We start from the raw sequence: 26,369 nt of genomic DNA, 5'->3' as shown, positions 1-26,369 counted from the left end.
ATTAAACTATCTCATAAAATATAAGGTAAAGATTTATACATTATTAATTTGTATTATTTTTTGAATAATAAATTATAAAAATAATTGATAAATAATGACGGTATATAAAACTTTTATATTATAGTTGTTAATACATTTTTTGTCTTCTTCAGGACTTCAAATATGGTTAATATCTCAAAAGACATTTATGGACCTCACCAGATATTTCTCTGGATATCTTCAAAATATGGCATGAGACAATATTTTGTTGTTGTTAAATCTCACCTAAAGCCCTATCTTTTGGTATTTGCAAATTTGCAATTGAATTTTCAATATGCAAAATCCCCAAAACAGGCCTCACATCACAACTCAACATTAATATCTTTCTCCCTTTCCGCATCTCACACCCAACCAAACCCTAACTCATCGTTTTCTCTCTGGTAAGCTCTTTTTCTCATCAATTTATTTTTTCTATTACGTTCCAAAATCAATTTTCTCATCCAATTTTTTGAAATTCATTTCAATTGCAGATTTCAACATGAAGGGTGGGAAATCGAAAACCGAGACCAAGAGAGCTGATCCCAAGTAAGTTCTATTTCATTTCATTTTGTTTTGTTTTGTTTTCATAAAACACAAAATAATAATTAAAAATAAGAAAAAATGAGGATTTGATAAGGGATATTCAGATCTGAGATCTGGGAATTGTGAAAGAGAAAATATGGATTGTATTCAGAGTAAAGACCTGTTTCGGTCCCTTAAGACTCAAAGTTGAAGAACTCAAAATAATCCCAAGAATATAAATTGTGGGTCAAATAGTCATTTCTTTTGCATTTTTATGACCCATGATAGTGATTATTTCGACTTACATTTGCAATATTTGATTGTTAGTTTGGATTTTTACTTTTTTCGGAATCAAAATGGTACTTTTGGAAAATTTTAAGGACCGAATTGAGTATTCACTCTAGTTCTTAATATTTGTTGGTGTTTTTGTTATTATTGATTTCAGGCTTGCTGTGAATAAGAAGGGTGCTGCTGCTGCGAAACCGGCAAGGAAACCGGCTAAGGGGAAGGCTGCTAAAGACCCTAACAAGCCTAAGAGGCCTGCCAGTGCCTTCTTCATTTTCATGTGATTTTTCGTTTTCTATTTTTAAACTATTTTATTTTTTATAGGTATGTTGCATATTTTAATTTTACTTTTGTGTATATTTAATTATCATTTGCATATGAAAAATCTGTTAAGCTTGATAGATAAATAGTTAACCATTTTCATGTAATTTATCATTATCAATTTTTTAAACCCTATTTTTTTACAAAAGTATATTTGTATTTTTTTGGGGCCACTTTAGCATCTCTTTCATCATCGATTGCATGTGAAAAAATCTGACAAGTTTGTTACATGTAGTTTTGTTTTTACCACAGTTTTAGTTTCAGTATTGCAAGATAAATAAGCAGTTATTCTTTGGCAGGGCTTTTGGTTGAGATGTTAGAGTAAAACATATGATTTGTGTGTTTGGTGGATTTTATAAGTACAGTAGAACATGATATGAGATTGACATTTTGCGTCAAGAGAATAGATCGTCACATCATTTTCCATTTATGTGCTGTATACTACCTTCATCTGTTGTGTAATTTATTTATTTATTTGTTGGTATTTTCTTAAACTTGTGGTTATTAAAGGGAGGAGTTTAGGAAGCAGTTCAACAAAGAAAATCCTGAGAACAAAGCTGTCTCTGCTGTAAGTCTCTTTTTGTATTGCTTTTATCTTACAGTAACCGCACGTAATCAGTTATATTTGTGAAGCTCTCGATTAACGAGCTTTTACTGATGGGTTACTCAAATGTTTTGTTTCATTAATTTCAGGTTGGCAAGGCTGCTGGAGCCAAATGGAAGTCCATCTCTGATGCTGTATGTATTTGGCTGTTTGTAAGCCTTAACTTATGTTTGGAGTGCTGTTTGGTTTGATGTGGGTACTAAAGCAATGTTGTATGGTTTTAGGAGAAAGCACCATATGTGGCAAAGGCAGAGAAACGGAAAGTGGAGTATATGAAGAATATGAGAGCCTATAACAACAAACAGGTGTGCACATCTTTATGAATTATCATTACTATTATGCTTGCTGCTTAGTGACCATGAGGTCCTGGGTTCAAATCCTAGAGATAGTCTCTCTGTTGGTGGGGTAAGGCTGCATACATCTACTCTTTCCAAACCCCACTAAGTGGAAGCCTCTTGCATTGGGTTGCCCTTTATTATTTTTATGTGTGGGACTTGTGTAACTAATATTTGTCTTGCTTTCTTTATTTTATCACACTTCAGGCTGAAGGCCCTGCTGCTGCAGATGAAGAAGAATCTGAGAAATCAATTTCAGAGGTGAATGACGAAGATGATGGTGATGATGATGGAAGTGATGAGGTATGCTCCAGTCTTTTTTATGTTGGATTGGGTTTATGATCTTGAAAGGTTTTGTATCTTAGTTATTCTTTAATTCATGTGTGCAGGATGATGATGATGATGATGATGACGATGAGTAGAGGCTGGGCTCAGAATATCACTTATTTAGGATTTTATAATGATTTGATCATCCTATGTTGATCCTATGTTGTGATGGTCTGGTCATTTTGATAAACATTTCATGCTATTAGAAAATATATTCCTGCTCCTTCAGTAAACTTGTTTTGAACTTCCAATGGTGAATAGTAAGTGGGCTAACCTTTATTTGTACTTTTAACTTCAAGGTTTTAGTTAGAGGGCGTTTATATCCTTAGAGCTTTTATTTAGATTTAGTTCCCTGATGAATTCTGGTTACTTTTGTATCAATATTATCAGGTTATCCTTTTCTGCCTGTTATTATGCAATGTATATATTTGATGGATGTTTTTCCCCATAAGAAGCTGTGTGCTTGTGATTCTTTTGGTAAGAAAACCAATACAATGGGTTGTCTATGATTTTGTCCCGGATGCGCTTTTTCTTGGGTATTGGCCCCCTATATATATGTTATGTTTGGAAGGAGAAGTGAAGGTTTTGAATGTTTTTTGTATTTTTATGAAGGGCAAAGAAACTGAAGATTTTTTTGTGTAATTTTTTTGCGGTTACCTTATATAAAATTTTCTCAACTTTTGAAGGTTTCGTCAGATTTTAAGCATCAACTTTTGAAGGTTTCGTCAGATTTTAAGCATCCAAAATTGCCTTTCATTGATTTTTGTAGTTGTGAAGTGGATGATGCATTTGGTAATTGCTAAGGCTTTTGATGCATGAATTTTTATTTTTGCCCTTGCACTTAATCTTTACTTTGCATTTTCTTGTGATATTTTTTTAGGTCTGGTGCTTTTTACTCTTTCCCTTTTACCTTTCCTTGTACTTGGTCTTTACTTGTACGAAGTGTTGTGGTTTTATATCAATTGATTTATGATATACTTCTTTAGCTTTATTTTGCAGTTATCTGTTGCATGTGTATGAGTCGAATTTGGTGAAGTATGATGTTTTCTTACGTTGATGTCTAATAATATTTGCTCATATTTTGCCTCTACCACATTATTTTGAAGCCAAATCCTGAATCCTTACCTCAATCATTTTGTACTGTTATGGTTATGCTTTTTGACCGAACTGGCTACTGTCATTTTGCATGCTTTGGACATTAACCTAGAACCTGTCGCATTTGATCTGCTTTTTTATGGCTTCTTCAGTGTGTAACTTTTGCAAAATATCAAGCTTTCAATTGGTTTGTTGTGTCTATGTTCTGTGATCCTTGGTTGTAAATTTATGTGCAATTCGTAAGCTGGTGTTTATTGTTGCTATATCAGTGCCTATCCTGGTTCCTGTGGTGACCAATGATTTAATTTCAATATTCCCATTGCGGATATATGCAGACTTAACTTAATGAGATTAAGTCTTTGCATTCCCAATGTTGATATCTCTTCATTAAAATTGGAAGGAATTGTTATGTTTATATAATTGAAATCTATGATCCTGAAAATATAAATCTAACCCAAGCAGAAATTGGAATATATGTTTTGAATGAGCGAAGTCATTAGATGTTATGTTACTTGCTTGGATGCACACAATATTATGTTACTGGCTTGGATGCACAAAATATTGATGTGACTTGCCTGGAAGCACGAATGAATAAAAGAGACAATGATACAGTAGGACACTTGGATATTTCTTTTTTATACTACCAAAGATATCTTCTCACTCTTTTGGATAAGGAACTAATCTATTTAGGGTGCGTGACTGCCTTTTAGCAAGTGTCGCTTTCAGAATCGAATTTTTGACATTTTGATCATTCTGAAGATCTAGAGAACATTCAGATATGATTAGTAGAGTTAGCTTTTAAAATTTAGACAATATTTCATTAGAATTTTAAATAAGAAAAAAAATATATAAATGATGCCCGTGAGTCTTAGACTTTGTGCATGAAGTAGGATTAAGAGAAGGGTATGGCTACATCAATTCCTACGTTCCCTCTCCCATCTATTACTATATTAAGTACCCTCAGTTATTGTTTCTTTGTACGAAATCAATGACTTATCCTATTTTGTTCAAATTTACAATGAATTTAGATTACCCATGTTGTGTCATACACCTCAAAGGCTTCCTTGACTATCCTTGATAAGATTGAGATCTTATCTAAGTTTGGAAGGGGAATATATGTGATCATAACTTGATCATAAAATTTTACCAAACGTATAAAATTATATTTAACTTAAACATATCCGTGTAATATAACATAAATATGAAAATATCATATCCAAAACTGTATTTAAGGATAAACCTATACATATAACTAATCCCAGTTAGAAGCAACACTACCATGAAGAAAAAAGCCAAATGGAGAAGCACACACAAAGAAACAGTTGTTAGCTACAGCTTGTTGCTATTATGCTGTTCAGAAATATATGATTATGCATCTCTTAAACTTAGAGTAAACCACCAAATTAATTTTGAGATTTTTGGGGCTAATCTAACAAGTTAATCCTTGTGAAATAAAATAAAGGACGACATGCACGAGACTCTCACACAGTTTAGAGAATGAATAATTTTGTAGTAGTCTTATCCTTTATCATAGATGTTATTTCTAATATTTGACCCAGTTGGTCACTATGCAACAACAAGACAACCATCCGTTGTGAAATAAAATAAAAAGCATTATTTAGATCCCATAAGAAACCATGTCTAGGGACTGGGTACATTAGTCTTTCAAACTAATATTGGTAAGTAGTATTTTTTTGGTATCCTCAGATAGAAGGTAGTCTTATCCGAGCCAGGAACATCCAATATATGTGGGGTTAACTCTCTCAGCATATATGTTTTTCATACACAAACCTTGTTTAAGAAGAATCAATCATGTATCACTTGAACCAACAGCTGTTGGTTGGTAAGTAGTATTTGATAGACCAGTCATAATAAAATAAAATAAAACATCAAAATATGTTTTATGATTTGTATTTTATAATTATAATAGATAAGATGAAAGATTAAAAAAAAGTATATCATTCTGGTTTCACCTAAAGAAGTGCCATTGAAGAGAATGAGACCTGTTATATATGGTTCAATCCATACACCATATGCTACCTGCCAGGGTAGCGTTTTAATTCCTACGGGACTAATATGATGTAAATCATAGAAAAATACTTGTATACTTTGTAGTGTATGCCCATATTGTGCAAACTAACCCAACAAAAAATGATCTACTTGTTGTTAAGAATATTTGTCCATGATTTCCTAAATTCTAAATTTACCAACAAAACCATCTGATAACCATTACAGAATATTAACAAAACTACTTCAACAATAATAATCATAGTTATGTTTCTTTACGTTCTTTTAAAAGAGATAGTCTAATAATCACATAATTATAATAAGAAATAGTCTAATAATCACATAAATTGTATTGATATGTTTTTTTAAGTATGTTGACAATCACATTACATCAACTGTTTTGTATATCTTACTACAACAAAACAAATATGTTTTTCACTTATATTTTCTCTCACTTATGTGTGAATATAAGAGGTTGGATTGAATCAATTTTAGGTAAGATAAAAAGCCAATCAGGTTAAAATTAATCAGACCGGAATGATTTAGATGTTATAACAATTTAACGTAAAAACTAAAATTATCCAACTTGACTAATACATGGATTGTATTGGATCAAATCAGTCAATTTTATACTTACTAAAAAATAAAAATTCTCCAAAAATGAAGGAAGCATACAAAATATATAAAAATTGTACACTACTTAGTATCTTATTTCCTTTTCTTGACCTAGTTAGTCATATAGCTAAACATTAAACTCAAAATTAAAACTCTAACATCCCTTCCTATAATTGCTTTGTAAATTTTTCTACAAGCAATCCTATGCCATATCGAATTATTTCATACAAAGACATCAAAATCAAATCATGCATTGGATAAAAGGAAATAAGTTTGATGCCGAGTATTATATATGGAGAAGACTAATATAAAAATATTATTGATTAAGGCAATATGTTTGCTTTTAGAAAGCCTTTAAATGCTTAGATTCATGGCAAATACAAATTATTAAACTTATTGAAATAGAAATTCAACCAATTCCAGAATTATAAATTCATTTAATCAAAATTAAAATCACACGTACATGCTAAATTAAAAAACTACATGTATATAATATATATACTCATTTTGAAAATGTTTCTTTATATTTTATGAATTTTAATTATACAATATAATTAAACATCACTATGTCCAAAGTCAAGATCAAGATTGATCATGACACTATGATTCATTAGTTTTTTAAAAGAGTCAATAATTATTTTATATGAATGGTGAATAATACAATAACAATATAAAAACTCATATATTATTATAACTTTCCCAAATATAATAATGACAAAATTGTTTTGGATAGGTAATTATAATTATAATAAGAATATAATGAAGAAGAAAAATAATGATAAAGTAAGGAAAATAATCTTGATTTATTATATTACTATATACAAGAGTATGTTTTTTTGGTTACCCGGTATGTTATTTTACCCATAATATTGGACTATCAGTATAAGACCTAGTTGAATCCTCGATATAACGAAAAGCTTAAGAATTTAATTTTTACTAATGATATTTATTCAAAGTAAAAAACAACTAATCAAAATAATTATTTACTTACCAAAAAACTGACACCCAAAGAAAGAGTATGTTATTTTAATTGTATAAGATTTTATTAGATTATTAGATTTATCAAAATATAATGTTTGGTTCCAACTTCCAATACCTAATGATCTTGTACCAAAAAATATTATGATATAATAAATAAAGACGGAGAAAATGAGAGTCAGAAGAAGTAGGAGTAGAATCGAAGAAAGTTGAGAATGCATCTAAGCGAGAACGAAGGGATAGAAGGGAAGAGTTTCGTAGTTACCGGTGGACTCGGATTCGTAGGATCTTCTCTTTGCCTTGAACTCATTCGAAGAGGTGCTCGTAATGTTCGAGCTTTTGATCTTCGTTCCTCTTCTCCTTTCTCCAAACTTCTAATCGAAAACGGTGTTCACTGCATCCAAGGTTCTTTTATTTTTCATTTCACTTCAATTCTTCACTTGAATCCTCAATTCAAATCATTATAATCTTTATATTATGTTATTATTCATCGAATAGGAGATGTTGTTCGAAAAAGAGATGTTGAAAGAGCATTCAGAGGTGCTGATTGTGTTTTTCATCTTGCATCATTTGGAATGTCGGGGAAAGAGATGTTACAATTCGGTCGCGTTGATGATGTTAACATAAATGGAACATGTCTTGTTATTGATGTTTGTTTAGAGCTTGGTGTTAAAAGACTTGTGTATTGCAGCACTTATAATGTTGTCTTTGGTGGTCAAGAGATTGTCAACGGGAATGAGGCTTTGCCTTATTTATCGATTGATCAACACGCGGATCCATATGGCCGAAGTAAATCGATTGCTGAACAGTTTGTGCTGAAGAATAATGGCTGTCCTTTCAAGTAACTTTTTAATCATAAATGCTAACACTAACAATGCAATGTTTTATCTTTTATGATTTAAAAGTTGGAGGGTGAGATGTCATTCAATAAAAAGGGTTGAAATGCTAACTACTTTTGTTTTTTGCATTTTTCATTATGGTGCTTTCTGTTATGTAACTCACTCTGATCCTTATGGTGCTTTCTGTTATGTAACTCACTGTGATTTTGTTACCTCACAAAGAAACAGAGGATGCTAGAGACATATTATTTCCATAGATGTGCAGTTAAAATTTGTGTCTAAACATGTGTTATCATATTGGGCCATATCTCTTACATTTCAAAGCATGATTTAAAATATAGGAGAGAATGTGAGATCTAGTTTAATAAAAAGTGTGTTGTTAGCATTTTAGGTTAACTTATTTCTTTTAAGAATAGTGCCAAACACACCAATATCCTTTCTCATATATATTTGTTTTTATTATTTATTTACACCTGATCCTTATTGTGCTTTCTTTTCTGTATACTTGCACTGTGATTCTTATACCTCTCAAAGAAATGGAGAATGCTAGAGACATATCATTTTCACCGATATGAGTCTTTCACATATGCTTATGTGGCCTAGAATCTAAGTGCAAGTGTGCAGAAAACTGGGTATGAGACTGGTTCAAGTGTAATCAAATAATGTAAACTGCAGAGAATGTGAGGAGACGTGAGTGTGTAAGGATTGGCTTATTTTGTGGTCAAAATAATTTACAGTCAAAAGTTTCTTGAGATTTATTTTTTGAAAAATGAGTGATTATTTTCCAGAAGGAATCTGTTCCAAACATGCGCTGAGTATGCATGAGTAGCATTTTCACAAACATAAGGATGTTAAGCTATTGTAAAGGAATGTGCATAGCCATAGAACATTTTCCTTCATATGAGATTGTGATAAGCTGTAACTAGGTTCAAAATGAAAATAATGATTATGACAAGATTTTCATTAATAAATTGAATAATCGCCATTCTTTATACCCATGATTACGGTTTCATAGCTGATATTGAGCTGCATACTTTTTTTCTCCTTTCAAGGAACAAGTCAGGGGGTTGTCTTTACACTTGTGCTGTTCGTCCAGCTGCAATCTATGGTCCGGGTGAAGACAGGCACCTTCCAAGGATCATATCCACGGCAAGGTTGGGTCTGCTTCTTTTCAGAGTTGGGGACAAAACTGTGAAATCAGATTGGGTTTATGTGGATAACCTTGTCCTTGCTCTTATACTGGCAAGTATGGGACTTTTGGATGACATTCCTGGGAAGGAAAAACACCCTGTAGCTGCTGGACAGGCATATTTTATATCTGACGGTATTGTAATGACCATTTCTTTATTAAATTTTTCAATTACTTTCTACATATAGAGTACGCTCGAATTTCGAGAAACAAAGGACAGCTGAGTCTTCTGTTTTTCAGGTTCTCCTGTCAATACTTTTGAGTTCCTCCAACCTCTACTCAAGAGTTTGGGTTATGGAATACCAAAGACATCTTTGGCTGTCAATCACGCTCTTGTTCTTGGGAAGATTTGCTGGTTTTTTTACACAATCTTATATCCATGGCTCAATCGCTGGTGGCTCCCTCAGCCATTCATCCTTCCCTCTGAAGTACACAAGGTCAGTCCTTCCATTCTAGCTGTGAATATTGGAGACTTTTATGTAGTGTTCAGGTTGCCTGTTTGAAATAAATAAACTTGAACATGTTTTGTATGTGTGTCTGTGTTACAGTTCAACTCCATTTAAGAAAACCTTGCCTTTTCTATATGTTCTTATTGTTAATTTAGTCACCCCATGTGTTCTGCGTGAGTATATTGCTACTGACACACATGATCACTTCACATCGCTACAGTTTTCCCCCACCACTTGATTATAATAGGCCTGACTTATTTTCCACTCACTTTTACCCTGATTTTGCTACCATACTGTGCTGTGAGGTGATGTGCACATAAACTTTTGCATCTAGCATTATTTTTAGACGATGATGCATTGAGCAAACATAACGATTTAATGTACTTTCATGTTATATCTTTGACAGGTGGGAGTGACTCATTATTTCTCTTATCTTAAAGCCAAAGAGGAGATCGGCTATGTTCCCATGGTGACCCCTAAAGAGGGGATGGCTTCAACCATATCTTATTGGCAAGAGAGGAAAGAAATTGTGGATGGCCCTTCAATCTACGCATGGCTGTTCTGTATCCTTGGAATGGTCTCACTGTTTTGTGCTGCTTACTTACCTGGTGACACCGGGATCGTGTCCATTCTCAGAGCTATATGTCTATTCCAGTTTCGGTCAATGTGGATGACCAGGCTGGTATTTCTTCTAGGTACTGCTGCACATATCTTTGAGGGTATTTATGCTTGGCACCTAGCTAAGAGGGTGGATCCTGCAAATGCAAGAGGGTGGTTTTGGCAAACTTTTGCTCTTGGGTATTTTTCGTTGCGTTTTCTATTGAAAAGAGCAAGGAAATAAGTAAGCTCACCCTATATTATTTTGCAGATGATTTGTGCAATAGTTACAGGTTTGGGAAATGAATTATCTTACATGTTGGATTGCATAGCAAAATTAAAACCATTTTTAAATTTAACTTGATACGGGTAAAGCCATTGATTGCAAATTAAATGAGATGATTTATGGATTATGGGTAATGTTGCTATCAACTGTGATCTTTCTAGTTGCTATAAGGACATAAGGTGACCTTTTTTTCTTCTGGATAAACTTTTCTGGTTTCCTTAGTTCAAGTGATAAATTGAAAATGGAATTGGAAAAGATAGAATAGAGAAAACAAAGTATTTTATTATTTTTATAATTTCATTATGATGCAGTTCTAATACTTTTGTCTCAAGAAGTAAATAGACGACAAAGTGGAAGCAACTTGATTTCCGAAATGTTTAAATCATGGATCTAGTACTTAAGAATGTTACCAATGTATTTCATTTTCAGGTCACATTTTCCTGATATTTTTCTTTTACAACATTTGGAATCAAAATTTTAATGCAATAATTTTATTGGTTTTTTTTATTTAAATTTTTTTCCATTTATCCTATCAAATTTGAGAGTTTACACTGGAATATATCCAATGAAAGTGCCTATACAATATTCCAATAGTTTGATACTGAATGTTTTGATTTTATTTTGATTTAAAGCAAATGTTAACTTGTGATGATGGCTTTAAAATTGGATCGATTCTCACTTTAAAATTTGCCACTGGTGATACTGTGTTTACTGCTTTTTTCTCCAATTAAAATCACATTAACTTGTTTCTTCATAATATGTCCAAGGTAGAAGTAAACCTATGATGACTTGCCAATTTCAAAGATATTTCATTTTCCTTTTAAAAAATGAAATTGTAAATATAAAAATACATAAAATAAAAGGGGTATTCATATAAGAAATTGAGTAAAAAAATCACTTACTCCAACAATGGAGCAGATGCAGAAGAAATTATAATTTTTGTTTTTTCCCCAGGAGAAAAGTAGGAAGGAGACAGCATTTTAAGGCACATCAATGACAGCCTTTTTTAGGTAGACTTTTAGTGGGATTTATTTTCTGAGATTTCAGTGGGATTTCTTTATTTATGATAGTATATTTTGATTTTAGTGAGTTTCTTCATTTTAGTTTTTACATGTTAAAATGAATGAGGTACTTTTGTCCTTAAATGTTATAAGGCAAATGCTTTAATTTGCAACAATTAATTTAATTATCATCGATTAATACAAGATTTCAATATGTACCAAAAATGTACAAGATTCCAATTGAATATAAATGGAATACCCATAAGTAATACCCAAATGACACTAGCTAGCATTTACCATATTAAAATAACACAGTCATCCCAAATTTGGATTCATACCCCACTTGACAAAATCTCATTCCTAAACCACAAAGAGACAGGCTGATAAATCTCTTTGCTAACAATGAACATTATTCACTATTGGCAAACACACTGTCTCTGCCATGTGGCCATGATAAGGACATTATCAAGCAGCTATAAGGTTGTATAATTGATCATATTGTGCAGCAAACCAAACTAAGAGTAGTAAGTAGTGTTGGAGCTGTGACTTTGCTTGGTGAAATTAAGAAAAATAGTTTTGATTTTTTTAGGGCAAATTTTGTTCTTTTTCTTAACAGGCTATATAGTGGTCATGGAAATATCATATGCTATCTCTAATATATTAATGTATTGGTGCAGTATCATTGTAAAATGAGTGGAATATATATATACTATTAATATTAATGTAAAATGGTGATTAAGCATAAGACATAAAAAAACTTTTACATTGTTGTTATATATATTTATTCTCTTATTAAGTTCCTTCATTTTCTTGCAATAATGTGACACTTATGAACCATTTTTAGTAAAATGACATATTTAGTTGTTGAAGAACAAAGCTATTACATTTTACATATTTTACACATTTTATATATGTGTTTTATTAGTTTGTTACATATTCATGTATAAATAAGGTCTTATGTCTTGATCAAATAATAAGAAAATTTTACAATATTTATTTTATGCTTCCACATTATTTTCGCAATATGGCATCAGAGCTTTCGTTATGAAGGTTATGGTCACCATCGCTGCGTATTTTCTACGATTATTCTTACCTGGTTCAACAAAAATTATCATCCTTCTTTCTTTCTCCACCACCTTCACAACAAATTCAATAGAAGGAACCATTCATCAAATTCAAAGCCAAGGAGGCCATTCACAGCAAATTGTTTTCAAGTGAGGACCATATAATCTTTAAAAACTTCATCAGATTTATTTAAAGCAATTTCTTGCTCGGTGAACGTTTACAAGGGCACTATGAATGGCTTACAGAAGTGATATTTCTTGGGTAGCTAAGACACCTTTTGGATAAGATATGGAGATGCTTCAATCCAAAAGATTCAATCTTTACTCTCTTTTCTTTCTTGGTCTTCTTATTCTTCTTCGTGGCTCCTACACCTTCTTTCATTTGCTTATGATAGTATCTTGTAGAGGAAAAATAGAAAGAGAACCATATAAATGGCCATCAAGAAATGTATGCATGGCTAATACAATAACTTTGCTAGAGTTGCTTTAGGTTGTCTGAGAGCATTAATCAAGCTGGAGGGCAAGAACAGTTTCAGCTTCACTCTAGGGTTTAATCTCCATAAATTTTGGAGCCTTTTGTTGCTGCTTAATCAATATTCATTTGAAGTTAAACTTTGTTCTTTGATCTTATTCACATACATTGCTTTGTGTTTGATCTTTTACCATAAGAAAGAAAAAGATGCAGCAATATCAGTCCAAAGATAAGTCAGGGAAACAATCACAAATACCATCAAGATCAACAACAACATCAACAATAAGATCAACAATAAGATCAACAACAACAACATCAACAACATCAACAAACAAGATCAAGTGATTGAGAAAATCCAATCACGTTAGGATCGAGATTTCGACCCATTACATTGTCATTTACACATTGCTAAGTTTGTTTATGTAAGTTTATTACTTATTCATGTAATAGTTTGTTTATGTAAGTTTGTTGCCTTCAAATAATGAAAAAAATTCACAATATTCATTTTATACTTCCTCATTGAATATGTACTTCATTGGTACTTTTTCTCGAATATATGATACATTAATCAAAATCAAAGTACTTTAACTTATTTAGAACCCAACTTTGTGTCTTAAACGTGAAATGGGTCTAACCATTTTAGTTCTGTAGTAAACTGCAAGAAAACCAGCTTTTAGTGCCATTTAAAAGAGTGATAAAACCCCAACTCTGAAGGGGGTAATAAAGTGAACACACCTTTCTATTTATCTTCATTTCCCTTCAAAATACATCTCACTTATAGACCTAACTTAAACTATATTTGGATTAAGAGGATGTTGACAATGAAGGATATCTAAAGAGATTACTGAATGAATAATAAAATCAAATCACATTGTATTATTTTAGACTGTAAAATTTCCAATAGTCAACAAGGATAGTAACATCCAAGGATGGGTAACCAAAATCCCTAGAAGGGGATTATCATCCATAATATCTCAATATGAAAAATAAAATGACAAAGGTTAATCACCCTAACACAAATTCTGATATGGGCTCGAGAGAAGCATAGTAAATCCTTAGTCATATAAAATCCTAACAGCCAAATCTAAAATAGTTCTTCAAAGATAGGTCTTGTCCAAGTCATCAAAGTAAGCATGCTCCATGGCTTTCTTTGCAGAAATTCTACTAGCAGGCTCATATTTCAACATTTGCTGAAAACAAGAGAGAATCAACAATTAAGATAGAAGCAAAAACAACAATATTACAAGAGAGAGTTTATAAACCAGCTATGTAACTTACAGCCAGTAAATCTAGTCCCAGTTCGTCCAAACCAGGAACAGCAGTTGACAGACTCTTAGGGCTCCACTGTGGGTACTCATGCCAGTTCATTAGTTTACTAACCCCCGGCCACATTGTTTCGTTAGGAGTACCCAAGAGTCTGAATATATGAAGGAGTTGTTGCAGCTCAGAGTCACCCGGAAATAGCGCTGTTTTTGTGATAAGTTCAGCTACAAATTGAGACCATATCAAAATAAGAAGATTAAAAATACAAACAAATTGAAAATGTGATTTGAGCAATGAAGTCAGATAGTTTATGAGCATGGTTTGTACAAAAAATTATCCAGTATCGCGATAAGTTATTCGATTCAATTTATAAAAGTAATTCTGATCTAAACAAACTGAAGAAGTGATTTGAATAAATTGAGTAACTTATTGCAACTAATAGTTTACAAGTATGTGCAGAGAAAAAGATTAAGTGTGTGGAGTGTAATCATTTCTTTAAACGATAAAAATAAACAAGATAAGATTAGTTTACCAAATATGCAGCCAACAGACCAGACATCCACAGCCATTGAATAGTGGGTAGCTCCTAAAAGAACTTCAGGAGCTCTATACCAAAGGGTCAGTATCTGAAATTAAAATTCAAACAAGACATTCCATGACTACAAAACTAAGAAAGAGAAATATATGCACTTATATTATGTGAGTTTTATAAATTGACTCATATTTAATCATCATTTGCTCTTTAGAAAGAAGAAAAAAATAATCCAAACGAATGATGGATGATATATTGACTTTGGATAAATGTTTATACAATAAGAGTGCATAGATATTATCACCAAAACTAATCATGAATAGATATATCAATGTCATACAACACACAAAAATGTGATTTGAACAACTATTTCAGACAACATCTAACATATACAGAGTTTATGAGTTTGGAGACATACTTTATGTATAAATAAGACTATCAGATATAACATGAAATTGTCCAAAATAGTGGTTCAAATAATACTAGTCTAATGAGAATAGTCTATGTTCTATGCTATGATGATTGTACCTCATGAGTGTATTTCTTAATTGGAACAGTGAATGCTCTAGCGAGTCCTAGATCAGCAATTTTAAGCATCATAGTTGTTCGATCCATCAACAAATTGTGAGGCTTCAAGTCCCTTCGCGAACCAATACAACAAATCTTTAGTATGTTTCTAGAAGGACATAGAAACAAAGATCCAAAAGTTAATTAATCAAAGAAAGTTTAGTACCTGTGTAAGATTCCATGACCATGGCAGAAAGCAACACCCTTGCATAGTTGGAACATCAAGCTCTGCAATAACCAAATCCAAAATCAATCAAATCAAAAACTCAATCACCATACTCCAAAAAAAAACAGAGATTCAATTTACTTTGACGGTTGCAGGAGGAATGTTTTGTCCAGTTGCACGGAAAGATCGAATGAATTTCTTAAGATCCGTATCCATATACTCAAAAACCAGATACAGAACCGTCTTCCCTTCCTTGTTCTGACCTTGTTTCACATCCATCAACCTAAATCGCATAAAAAATTCACACCGCAACCCTATTAATACTTACAATCAAATCATGAATAAACAATTTGGAATATCCTAATGATTGTTGAAACCATAAATGTTGTACCTAACGACATGTGGATCGCGTGAGAGCATTCGAAGAATGGAGACCTCACGAAGAGTGGTGGGAGGAACACCTTCATCATCTTCGTGAAGACGAGTTTTCTTCAGTGCAACGATTTTACCAGTGACTTTATCTCTAGCTCTGTAAACCTTTCCGTAAGTTCCTTCTCCCACTTTCTCTAACTTTTCGAATGCTTCTTTTGCTGATAACACTGCAACTCCTCCTCCAGATTTCTCCATTTTTTATCGTTAATCTCAAATGGGTTTTGTGAAGAAAATGAAAAAATGAGTCTTGGATCAATATCTATATAGCGATTGAAAATTGAATCGTTGAGCAACGGCTATTTATTTTTTGAATTTCAAATCAACGTTCCTTTCCTTCTTTACTTCTTTGTCCCCAATTCTCATTCTCATTCTCCAAATTAGGAAATGCTAATGTAATATTTGGAAAATAGTTATTTTATTATTTATTATAATTTTATTTATTCCGTTTCTTTTCTGTTTTTTTGTTACAATTTCAATATTTGTATGATGTGGAAATGACTCATATTTTCACTATACAGTATTTTTTTTTTTTGTAAAAAAATTATGATGTTAGATAATATAAAAGGTCGGTATAGAGAACTATATATATTATTATGTAAATAAACTTAATGATACAACAACAATCACATTCTCATTCTCCTTCGTAATACCTATTAACGTTTTAAATTGTATGAATATAAATTATTTGAACCTCGTTAACAAATATTTTGTGTTACCTCTCTTATTCGTGATAATCCATATTCTTATTTCAATAAAATATTTCACTTACATAAAACTCTATATCTTATTCAATTTTAATAATTTATAAGTTAAGAATAATAATTAAAGAATAAATAAAAATTAGGAATATTATATTATTAATAACAATTTTAAAACTCTTATTGTATTTAATTGCATTATATTTTTGGTATCATCACCTTTTTTATGTAATTAATCCCTTTCGGATAAGGATGAAAATGGGTCGAGCTAGGCAGGTAGTATTTTCCCTTCCCAAACTTGGGCTATTTGCGGGTAGCGAGTATCTACATATAACCAACTAGTTTTTAATTTTATTATTTATTTATATGTTTTTTAATAATCAATATACAAAAATAATTATTACATGAGTAATAAGATATTTATATGATAAATTTATGATTATAATCAAATCACTACAATTTATTATGAAATAATAATAAAGTAGATAATATATAATCTTGAAATAATGATAAAAAAATATAATATATATTAAAATTTAATTTAATTTAATTTTATAAATATGTGGGTAACTATCGGATGGGTATCATAAAACTTGATATCACCCATAAGTTACTATTATGGGTATCTAGTGTGTGCATTTTTACGGATACTCATGGGTTGAGTTTTTTTGTCATCCCAACTTTTGGAATCCATTGTTTCTTTATTGAACTGGTAGGATACTCGTACATTCACACGAGTAGTAATTTACATAAATTTAATTAAAAATAACAACATAATTTATTAATAAAATATTATGAAAGATTATCTCATAATATATGTTTTCTACGTATTTTATTGTTGATGTAGACAATAGAATACAAAGGTACAAAACCTCGAGATCATAATTTTAAGTGATAAATTGAAAGTCATTTGCACATTTGAGTTTATTGATCTCCACACTAAAATTGTATGAAGTTTAAAGAGTCTTTTGCACATTTGAGTTTTTCCAATGCATTGGGTTAGCTAACTATACAATAGATAGAAGTACAAAATAAAAAAATCAACAATATAAGCATGACGAAATATTTCTTAACGTGCTCCAGTTAGCATTTTCCTTAAACAAATATCACGCAACCATCACATGTAGCAGTAGTATTCTAAACCATGAAGACATGTTGAATGAGTTATGAATAAAAGCATCATCTTCAAATTGCAAAGTTACCATCTTCCACAACAACACCTATTCCACTTAGTGATTGATTCCTATGCTCATAGGTCATAACAGTCATCATATTACACATAAATATTATACCACAACTTTTATGATCTTATTAGAGTCACCCTTTCATTTTACAAAGGAGCATATATAATCTTCAAGAAAGAATATGCTAACATTTCATATGATCGAGTTCCACTTCTAAAGCAAAACCTTATGGGATATTACATTTCTCAATCTTTCCTGCTTTGCTTGCACTTGATTTAAACACTCAATAGTTCCAAATATAGAACAGTAAGTTGATCTTTAAATGTTATCCCAATCTCTCAAGTCCCTGAAATTGTATGAAGTATAAAAAGTAAGAATTCTCTTAATCTAACTGCCATTTTTTTTTTAATTTCACCATCAACCATATATGTCATCTTATAATTGAAACAGTGACAAAAACTAAAAGTCAAAATAAAAGAGAACAACAACAATAAACAAATTAAAGAGCATGTTTATGTAACATCACTCGTTCATGAAAAAGTAATTGTTCAACTAAATATTTAGAAGGTGGAAGATGAGTTGTGGCAACAATGGTGAAAGCTTCCAATTTTTGTTGTATATAGAACTCGAAGAATAACTTTTTTGAAATTAAAGCATGGAACTCACATCCTATTCTGAGTTATGAAAGATGATTTTTGGCTCACCTTAAGTCATGTTGAGCAAAATTCCAGTCCACTACTTCGTAATTGAAACAACAATCTAAATGAAAATTATGCATGTAATTCACATTATGGTGCCCACAAATGGAAATAGCAGTAGGTGGAAATTAATAGCATAAACATACCTCTACTCAATGTTATGCATCAGTAGAACACTCTAATGTTCCCCTTCAATTCAATTACTTCATTGTAAAGACGCCTACGTTTAGAGGACTTCTATAAGATCTTTCTTTTAAAGAGTTCATTTTCATAACCTAGTACCATAGAAAACAAATACATATGTATAAATAATCATAAAAAATAAATTGAGGCTGAATTCAAATTTAAGGTAATGCCTAAAAGCTGAACAGACTTCAAAAAATCAGAGACATGAAAGGATTCAGTTATGAGTCTGGCTTCATCAGATAGGGCTACATGATGCTGCATCAAATCCTGATGCATGAATCATTAAAAAACTTGGTGAAGAAATCATTTCCTAGGGAGTGTAGGTGGTTCATAACATCATGCTAAACATGAAGCTAAGGGAATACACTACTAACTTTTTAAGGCTGAAAATGTGCACTATTAACAATATATGTGTCTTACATTGTTGGATCCTTGATAATGATGGTGCCAAAAGCATTTGTTATAATCTATGAATAGATTTTCTATCTATTTGTGTTTTACCTATACTGGTTTTTTAGTTTATTGCAGTGTAACATATGGTTAAATGTGTATTTTATTATTATACATATATACAGTTATGGCAGTGTAGTATGTGATTACATTTGGAATGGCAGTGCAGTGTATGATTAAACACTCAACTTATATGGGGTTAATGACTTACTCCTTGACCATCAGTGTGATCATATAGTGGCTCACTACATGACCATCCGTGTAATCATATACTGGTATATACTCAATCTAGATTAGTGTTAGTATATGTTAAAATAGACTATTGAAAGCATGACAAAATTAGGCTCACTTATTCTAACATGACACTAAAGAAATAAATGTTAAATGATTGACAATAATAATATTTTCTTACTCTTAGACCATATAAGATTTTTGGCATAATCATTCTAGTGAGTAGATCCTGGTATTTGTGTTTTCCCTTGCACCAGAGCAACAATTGTCAACCCAAAACATATGCCAACAAATACAACAGCAAGAGCAGATGACTGAGGAACTATACTTCAAGTATTCTGTCAATTCCAACAATAAGCAAGCCTACATGGCAATGCAGTATATGATTATACATCTATAAGAAAAAAAATAAGATGCCAATTGTTCACCCATATGTGTTTAGACCAAATGTAATCAAAAAGTTATTTATAATGGTATATAAAACCCACATTGTAAATTCTGTTTTACAATTCTACATTCTAAATACTCTTATTTTTCAGATTGAGTACATACCTAATGATTAGATTACAATGTGTTGTAGGCTTGATATAATTTTTTCCTCTTCTCACATGGCTGATAATGCTCCATGTTCTAGTGAAGCATAGTATTCTAAACCATGAAGACATGTTGAATGAGTTATGAACAAAAGCATCATCGTCGAATTGCAAAGTTACCTTCTTCCACATCAGCACCTATTCCACTTAGTGATTGATTCCTATGCACATAGGTCATAACATTCATCATATTACACATAGATATTATATCACAACTTTTATGATCTTTTAATAGAGCCACCCTTTCATTTTACAAAGGAGCATATATAATCTTCAAGTAAGAATATGCTAATATTCCATATCATGTTGTTAATATTGTTTGGTTATCCCTATCCTTCTCTTCTAAATCAAAGTCGCTGAAGTAGGAATGACTTTTATGAATGCATGAAATTTCAAAACCCAAGAAATCCTAAAATGAAAGAGTAGCTACAAAGTTCAGAAAGAATAAAAAGCTATGACTTTACCTAATAGCTATATTGTCATTTCCTATTATCGACATAAAAAAAACTAAAAGACCAAAAAATTAAGTCACGAATTAAATCAATGTACTAACTACTATAAGGTTAACTAACATAATGTGTATTCAGATCATTTTTTTCCATCCAAAAAAGAAGTTTTAAATCCTAGTGCCTAAAAGTTGAAATGTGAAATGTTGCCAATGATATAGCTTCAAAGTTTTAAATTGAATAAGGAGTTTCTTACAACATGTGAGTAAAAAATGCACCAAGACCTTGAGTAGTTAAACCTTCATAGTAAACCATGATGAAAAAAGTCTTCAAGACACTATTATGACTCTGACATCTTGCTTTTGACAAAAGATATTTCCTTTCCTAGCACAAGAGAAGTTCACTGCTACAAAATAAAAGGTTTTCAGTTAAACAAACATTCTAGCTCCACATAGTACAAAAATCTAGCAAACTGAAAGCTTATAACCTAGGGCTGAAATTGTAAAGATGATAAGCTAGTTTATCGCGTCGAAACTATATACCAATAGAATATAAAAAATGATATGGCTTAGTTGTTTCACCTTAAAGATGCACTGAAATGTATGCGATTACACAAGATGGTTAAACTGACTTGGTTCTTTGTTTGTATATCCTATATCCATCCACATTTCCAAACTTCTTTTCTACTGATTCCTGCTTCCATGACGCAATTCATCAGTCAGTAAAGCCACAACATTGTCAGCACAGTTTTAACAAAATCAGAGGTAAGAAACAAACCTCAAGCAGTGGAATGCCATTGACAAAAAGAAGCAACAATGTGAGGAAGATTAGTCCAATGATTACCAGCCATTCAGCACCGTTCAATACAGGTGTAGATGCCACAAAAATTCCCCACCAAAGCAATAACTGAGTTAAGCATTCATTAAACTCGATTAATTTGACAGAGGTTTTTGATAAAAAGAAGAAATATTATTTGAAAAAATTGAGAGAAATACTAAGGTAAGGAATAAGGTGTATACAAAATGAAACCAAAATCCAATACAACAACAGAAACATGTTGGCAAAGCAAAATTTCTTCAAACAAAAATCATACATATGAATGAAGATCTCACTGGATGAAGAAGTTATAAGGTCGGATGAAGAAGTTGTGCCTAGTATAAAGAAGGGGATGAAGAAAGAAGGGGGATGAAGAAGTTGTGCCTAGTGAGTTACAGATTGGAAAATGGTGAGAGAGACTGAAAATGGAGAAAGAGAGTGAGTGGAAACGTAGAAAGAGAATGGGATGAAAATAGAGAAAGAGTGAAATACTAAAATAATAACTGTGAAAAAATGAATGAACCAATGGAAAGAGAAATATATTGAAAATAGAGAGAGAAAGAGAGTGAGTTTGAATTTTGAAACATGTGAGGTGACCTTTCAAAACTCACTTTACTAATATCATTGATCAGTAATAATTGACTCTCTGCACACAATTTTGTTTTTAAATTTTTTCAAACAAATAAATATGTTATTACAAATATGTCCCTTCAAAATCCAAGTGTCAATTATAGGAGATAACTATTCTGGTAATATCATCAGCCTTTACATTCTTATAAAAGATAGTAGATAGTAGATATGTTTGAGTCATGAGCATTCGCATTTAAGTATTCCTAATGTCATTACTTACTATTGCTTAGTTGCGAGGATGTTTTATTTTTAGAGAATAAAATATCTTCTGTTATAAGGAGATAAATTATCTCCTCTAGTCAGTAAAATTATGACATATATCTTATTTAATTATTTTTCATAAAAATATTTCTAAAATTAAAAAAAATAGTACACATATTATATTTTTACTGTTGAATGAGATAAGTTATCTTCTTATATAATGAGATATTTTATTCTTTTATTTTTAATAAATTATTTTTGTAGCCTCTATCATCTTAGATCTAAAAAATTGTATAAGGTCACATATACATTTTTTATATACAAAAGCAACATTTTTTAATAAAGACAACAATCCTAAAAAGTATAAGTCAATTGTTCAAAGTGGGATGATATCCCTTAATAAAGACTTAAATAAATCTGCCTTATACTTTGAAATTATGCAGATAATACTTTTGTGCCACCTTACTTTCTTAAGTATGACATTCATTCTTTGCAAGTAGTTTCCCATATGCTATGATGCACGGATTCGCCAAATACCCTCGCGTGTCGGTGTCCGACACGTATCCGACACGGATATGCTCAGATTCGCGAAGGATACGTGTCCATAGAGTATCCAAAAATTAAAAAAAAATAAAAATAAAAATAAATATCAAGACACGTATCAGATTCGTTTTCAATAAAATATAGGATATATAGATTCGTTTTGAATAAAATATAGGATATATAGATTCGTTTTATGATAAGATAGATTTGTTTTCAATAAACACTCACTTATTTAAAGGTCACATCCTATCAACTTACCATCACACCACATTGACCCTCAAATAGCTGGTACTTTCCGATCCATAACGTCGCTGGTCGGTGCTTAGTGTTACTGTCTCTACCGTCATAGGTATGTTATGAAGAACAAACAAAAAAATGCTTACATTTCCTACTTCTTAGTTTCTTTTCGCTTAGTATGTTCCTTTTTGTGAATAGGTTAAACAAGTCAGGGGCTTGACTTGCTTTTTGTGAAAAAATAAAGGGATGAATTTTTTGTGTGAAAAAATGTACCGTATTTTCTAAAAGAAAAGACCATGACACATGGTGTCATTCTCTCATCACACAACAAATTTAAGGTTAGACAATAAGCAATTTTATGAATTATTCTACTATATTTTCTAGTTTTGATACTTTGAATTTTGGAGGCAATGATTTTCATTTTCCATTATAATTTTTACTTTGAATATTTTGGTTTACACTTATAATTTTATCATATTTTATGTATTTTTTATTAATTTATACGTGTATCCCTGAACGTATCGTATCCTACATTCTAGAAAAAATACGTGTCGACGTATCGGATACGTATCGTATCCGATACACGTATCCATATCTGTGCAACATAGCCCATATGTATCCGATACACGTATTCGTATCTGTGCAACATAGCCCATATGTATCCGAATTATGAATGGTTAACAATAGAAATTGACTAAGATTGATTTTGAATGTATTTTTATATTGTTATTTAGACTTGTCTTAGTTATTTTGTTGTCCAAACACAGAATCATATAGTCCGTTGGTTAACTTTTGAATATATTATAAACATAAAACTAATTTTTTTGAACTAGATTATGTGAAATGAGTAGGCTCTTTTACCTCAAGCACTCAATTAATGGGCTGAAAATATCAACTAATATCAGTTATTCTTAAGCGTGTCCTCGTATCTATCAATTAAAAAATGTCACTTAAATAAAAACAATTCTTAAAAATAAAAGATAATATTTTTATATTACTTGGTAAAATTTAATTGATTAGGATATGAACATAGTCTTTTTTAGGACAAAAGATACATATTCTAAACATTTAAAATACGGCATGTAACAAATTGAAAATTAATGTAATTATTAATGAGCTTAAAGTCCAAATGATGTTGCAAATATATAACAAACACATACGTAAGTATTAGATAGCAACTAAGAGGGATGAAATTGTAAGTATTAGATAGCAACTAAGGGGGTGAATTAGTTGTTAGGAGAAATGACCGATTTTTTTGCTTGTTATATCAAAGTGTTTGTGCAGCAGAACGTTGATGTAGAAATCAATCAAGCTAAAGACCAAAAGTAAACACACAAAGAGAGTAGAAGAAGAAGAGTACACTAATAAAAGTAAACATTCGGTACTCTTGCAACACGATATATTTTTCTATTAAATATTTGAGTTGCAATTACAAATTCTCTTTCTGAGACCCTTATCTTACACACTTACAACTATCTACCATTGAAAACAACATTTTCAAGTGAACTCTTTTCCCTTTCTCACCACACCCTTGTGGTGAAAAGTTAACAACAAGACGAAGAATATATCAATAGCAAGATTGCATTTACAAGGTTGACAATTGCTATAACTTGTAATCATTTTGCTCACAAATATATACTTAGTAAACAATGTTCTTATATGTTTGAAACTCTAGAACTTAGCACTTAAAGCAATTTCAGAAAATCTGAAAGTTTGGAAACAAATTTGTAAAAGAGTGCAAAAATTGTTTTACTAAGATATGAAAATTGCGTGTATCACTTGTGTGTTTTGAATTGAATGTCTCAATGCCTTTAAATATGCTTCCAATCAGCCAAAGTAACATTCCATGAAGAAGAGACATGATAGGAATGAAACTCATTCACTTTGGATGAAAGGTGTTCATTTAAATTTGAAAATTTGATTTCTAACAACTATGAACAATCGGTTGTTACAATGGTGTAATCGATTGCCAAAACTTTCCGTCCAAGGTAATGATCCGATTAATACAAAGTAATAATTGATTATTTAGTGTCAGTTATGTTTTGTAACTGTGTTGTTAGTCAAGTAATATGCTACGTAGTTCCAATAACCTATTACCAACTGCCACACAGTTCAAATAACTTGTTACCCATATCTAATAACATGTTACTCAAGTCAAGTAACTTGTTACTTAGCATTATTGGCATTGTTTCAAGACTTATTCAATTATTTTGAAAATAGTTTTGATTCCTTTGAGTTTTTTTGACATTGTTAGTAATTATTAATTGAGCATAAGGATAGTAGTACCTGTTGAAAACTTAAACTCTAATAATCTTGAAGTTTGTCTCTTCTATGTTTTCATAGTCTTCTTTCTTTTTCTTCTTTTTGTGATCTTGATATATTCATCAAAATCGTGTCAAGTTCAGGAGCAAGATCTTCTTCACAAAAATGGATATTAAAACTAATGAATGTCATATAATGTAATGTGAGACAATCTCTTCTAATACTAAAAGATTGAGAAAATGATGTATTTACTAAGAGTTTAAAATCTATACACTGACAGTGTAAAGTTTTTACTACACTGTCAGCATATCATCCATCATTGATTTGTTTGTTTGAGAGTAAATGATTGTTACAAATTAATGGTGGATGATTTACTGACAGTGTAAAAAACACTTACACTGTGAGTGTATACATATTAAATCCATTTACTAATAGCATAAGAGATTTTTATACTATTGTTATATTATTCATATGATATGTAATTATTATTGACCTTTAAATGTATATAATACTAATCATGTGTAAGTATTTATAATCACAATGCATAAATATTACCATATAAAAAATTTACATACTAAAATGAGATTTAATTTTTTAAAGAAATACTATATTTCTCAGAGAATTTTCAAGAATTAAATTTTCCCTTTACTGTTTGAATGTAATATCTATGTATTTATAATGTAAAAATTTATATACAATCACTCTATCATCTATCATTTATTTGTATTACTTTTATTTAAAATTTATATACAGTCACTATATCATCTATCATATATAAAGTCAATGGTGATTAAAAATAAATAATAGATAACACACTAACAATATAAAAATCTCTTACAATGTCAGTATATACATTTTTTCTCTTATGGTTTTATTGAATTTTGATCTTTCTTAAATGTGGTGAACATTTTTAAGATTGAAAGATCAAATATATGAGTGTTTAAATCTACACAAGTCTAAAAATAAAATTAAAATTCGGTCTACAATAATTTAAAACTGTAAAAAATCAAATGTGATTTGGTTGATTTTAAAATTAGATTGATCAAGTTTGTTTTTTAGTTTCAATTCTAGGAACCATACTGGATTAATTTGGTAATTTATATAAACAAAGTTGTAAGCTTCAGTGTTTAACACTTAAGTCTTCAGCAATGTTATGAAACAAACTAAAATGCAAAGTTAACAATTAATCTGTCATACGGTAGATTAAGTAATGTTCATTTCATATGACTA

The 26,369-nt window shown here is 30.9% G+C and overlaps 3 protein-coding genes and 1 long non-coding RNA gene across 4 annotated transcripts; 3 read left to right on the top strand and 1 right to left on the bottom strand.

Moving 5' to 3' along the window:
• Nucleotides 217-2,823, top strand: LOC109325969 (HMG1/2-like protein). Its single transcript, XM_019558615.1, has 8 exons — nt 217-419; nt 510-564; nt 986-1,105; nt 1,657-1,714; nt 1,840-1,884; nt 1,975-2,055; nt 2,293-2,388; nt 2,475-2,823. The coding sequence occupies exons 2-8, from the start codon at nt 518-520 to the stop codon at nt 2,505-2,507; spliced, it is 480 nt and encodes a 159-aa protein (XP_019414160.1). The 5' UTR covers nt 217-419; nt 510-517; the 3' UTR covers nt 2,508-2,823.
• LOC109325601 lies at nt 5,611-19,745 on the top strand. Its single transcript, XR_002105165.1, has 3 exons — nt 5,611-5,621; nt 13,058-13,061; nt 19,638-19,745. It is a non-coding gene; the product is annotated as an uncharacterized LOC109325601 (long non-coding RNA).
• LOC109325598 (short-chain dehydrogenase/reductase family 42E member 1) lies at nt 7,255-10,613 on the top strand. The gene is made up of 5 exons (XM_019558050.1): nt 7,255-7,512; nt 7,606-7,948; nt 8,999-9,270; nt 9,376-9,572; nt 9,991-10,613. Exons 1-5 carry the CDS (start codon nt 7,323-7,325, stop codon nt 10,423-10,425), a joined length of 1,437 nt encoding a protein of 478 aa, XP_019413595.1. The 5' UTR covers nt 7,255-7,322; the 3' UTR covers nt 10,426-10,613.
• Nucleotides 13,850-16,207, bottom strand: LOC109325600 (cell division control protein 2 homolog D-like). Its single transcript, XM_019558051.1, has 7 exons — nt 15,924-16,207; nt 15,674-15,815; nt 15,533-15,594; nt 15,328-15,439; nt 14,800-14,893; nt 14,283-14,491; nt 13,850-14,194 (listed from the first exon to the last, which is right to left on the bottom strand). The coding sequence occupies exons 1-7, from the start codon at nt 16,157-16,159 to the stop codon at nt 14,102-14,104; spliced, it is 948 nt and encodes a 315-aa protein (XP_019413596.1). The 5' UTR covers nt 16,160-16,207; the 3' UTR covers nt 13,850-14,101.

The sequence above is a fragment of the Lupinus angustifolius genome, chromosome LG13 (assembly GCF_001865875.1).
Source record: "Lupinus angustifolius cultivar Tanjil chromosome LG13, LupAngTanjil_v1.0, whole genome shotgun sequence".
NCBI classification, from domain to species: domain Eukaryota; kingdom Viridiplantae; phylum Streptophyta; class Magnoliopsida; order Fabales; family Fabaceae; genus Lupinus; species Lupinus angustifolius.
Note: the sequence above shows the minus strand (reverse complement) of the source record. Positions and strands in the feature narration are given on the sequence as shown.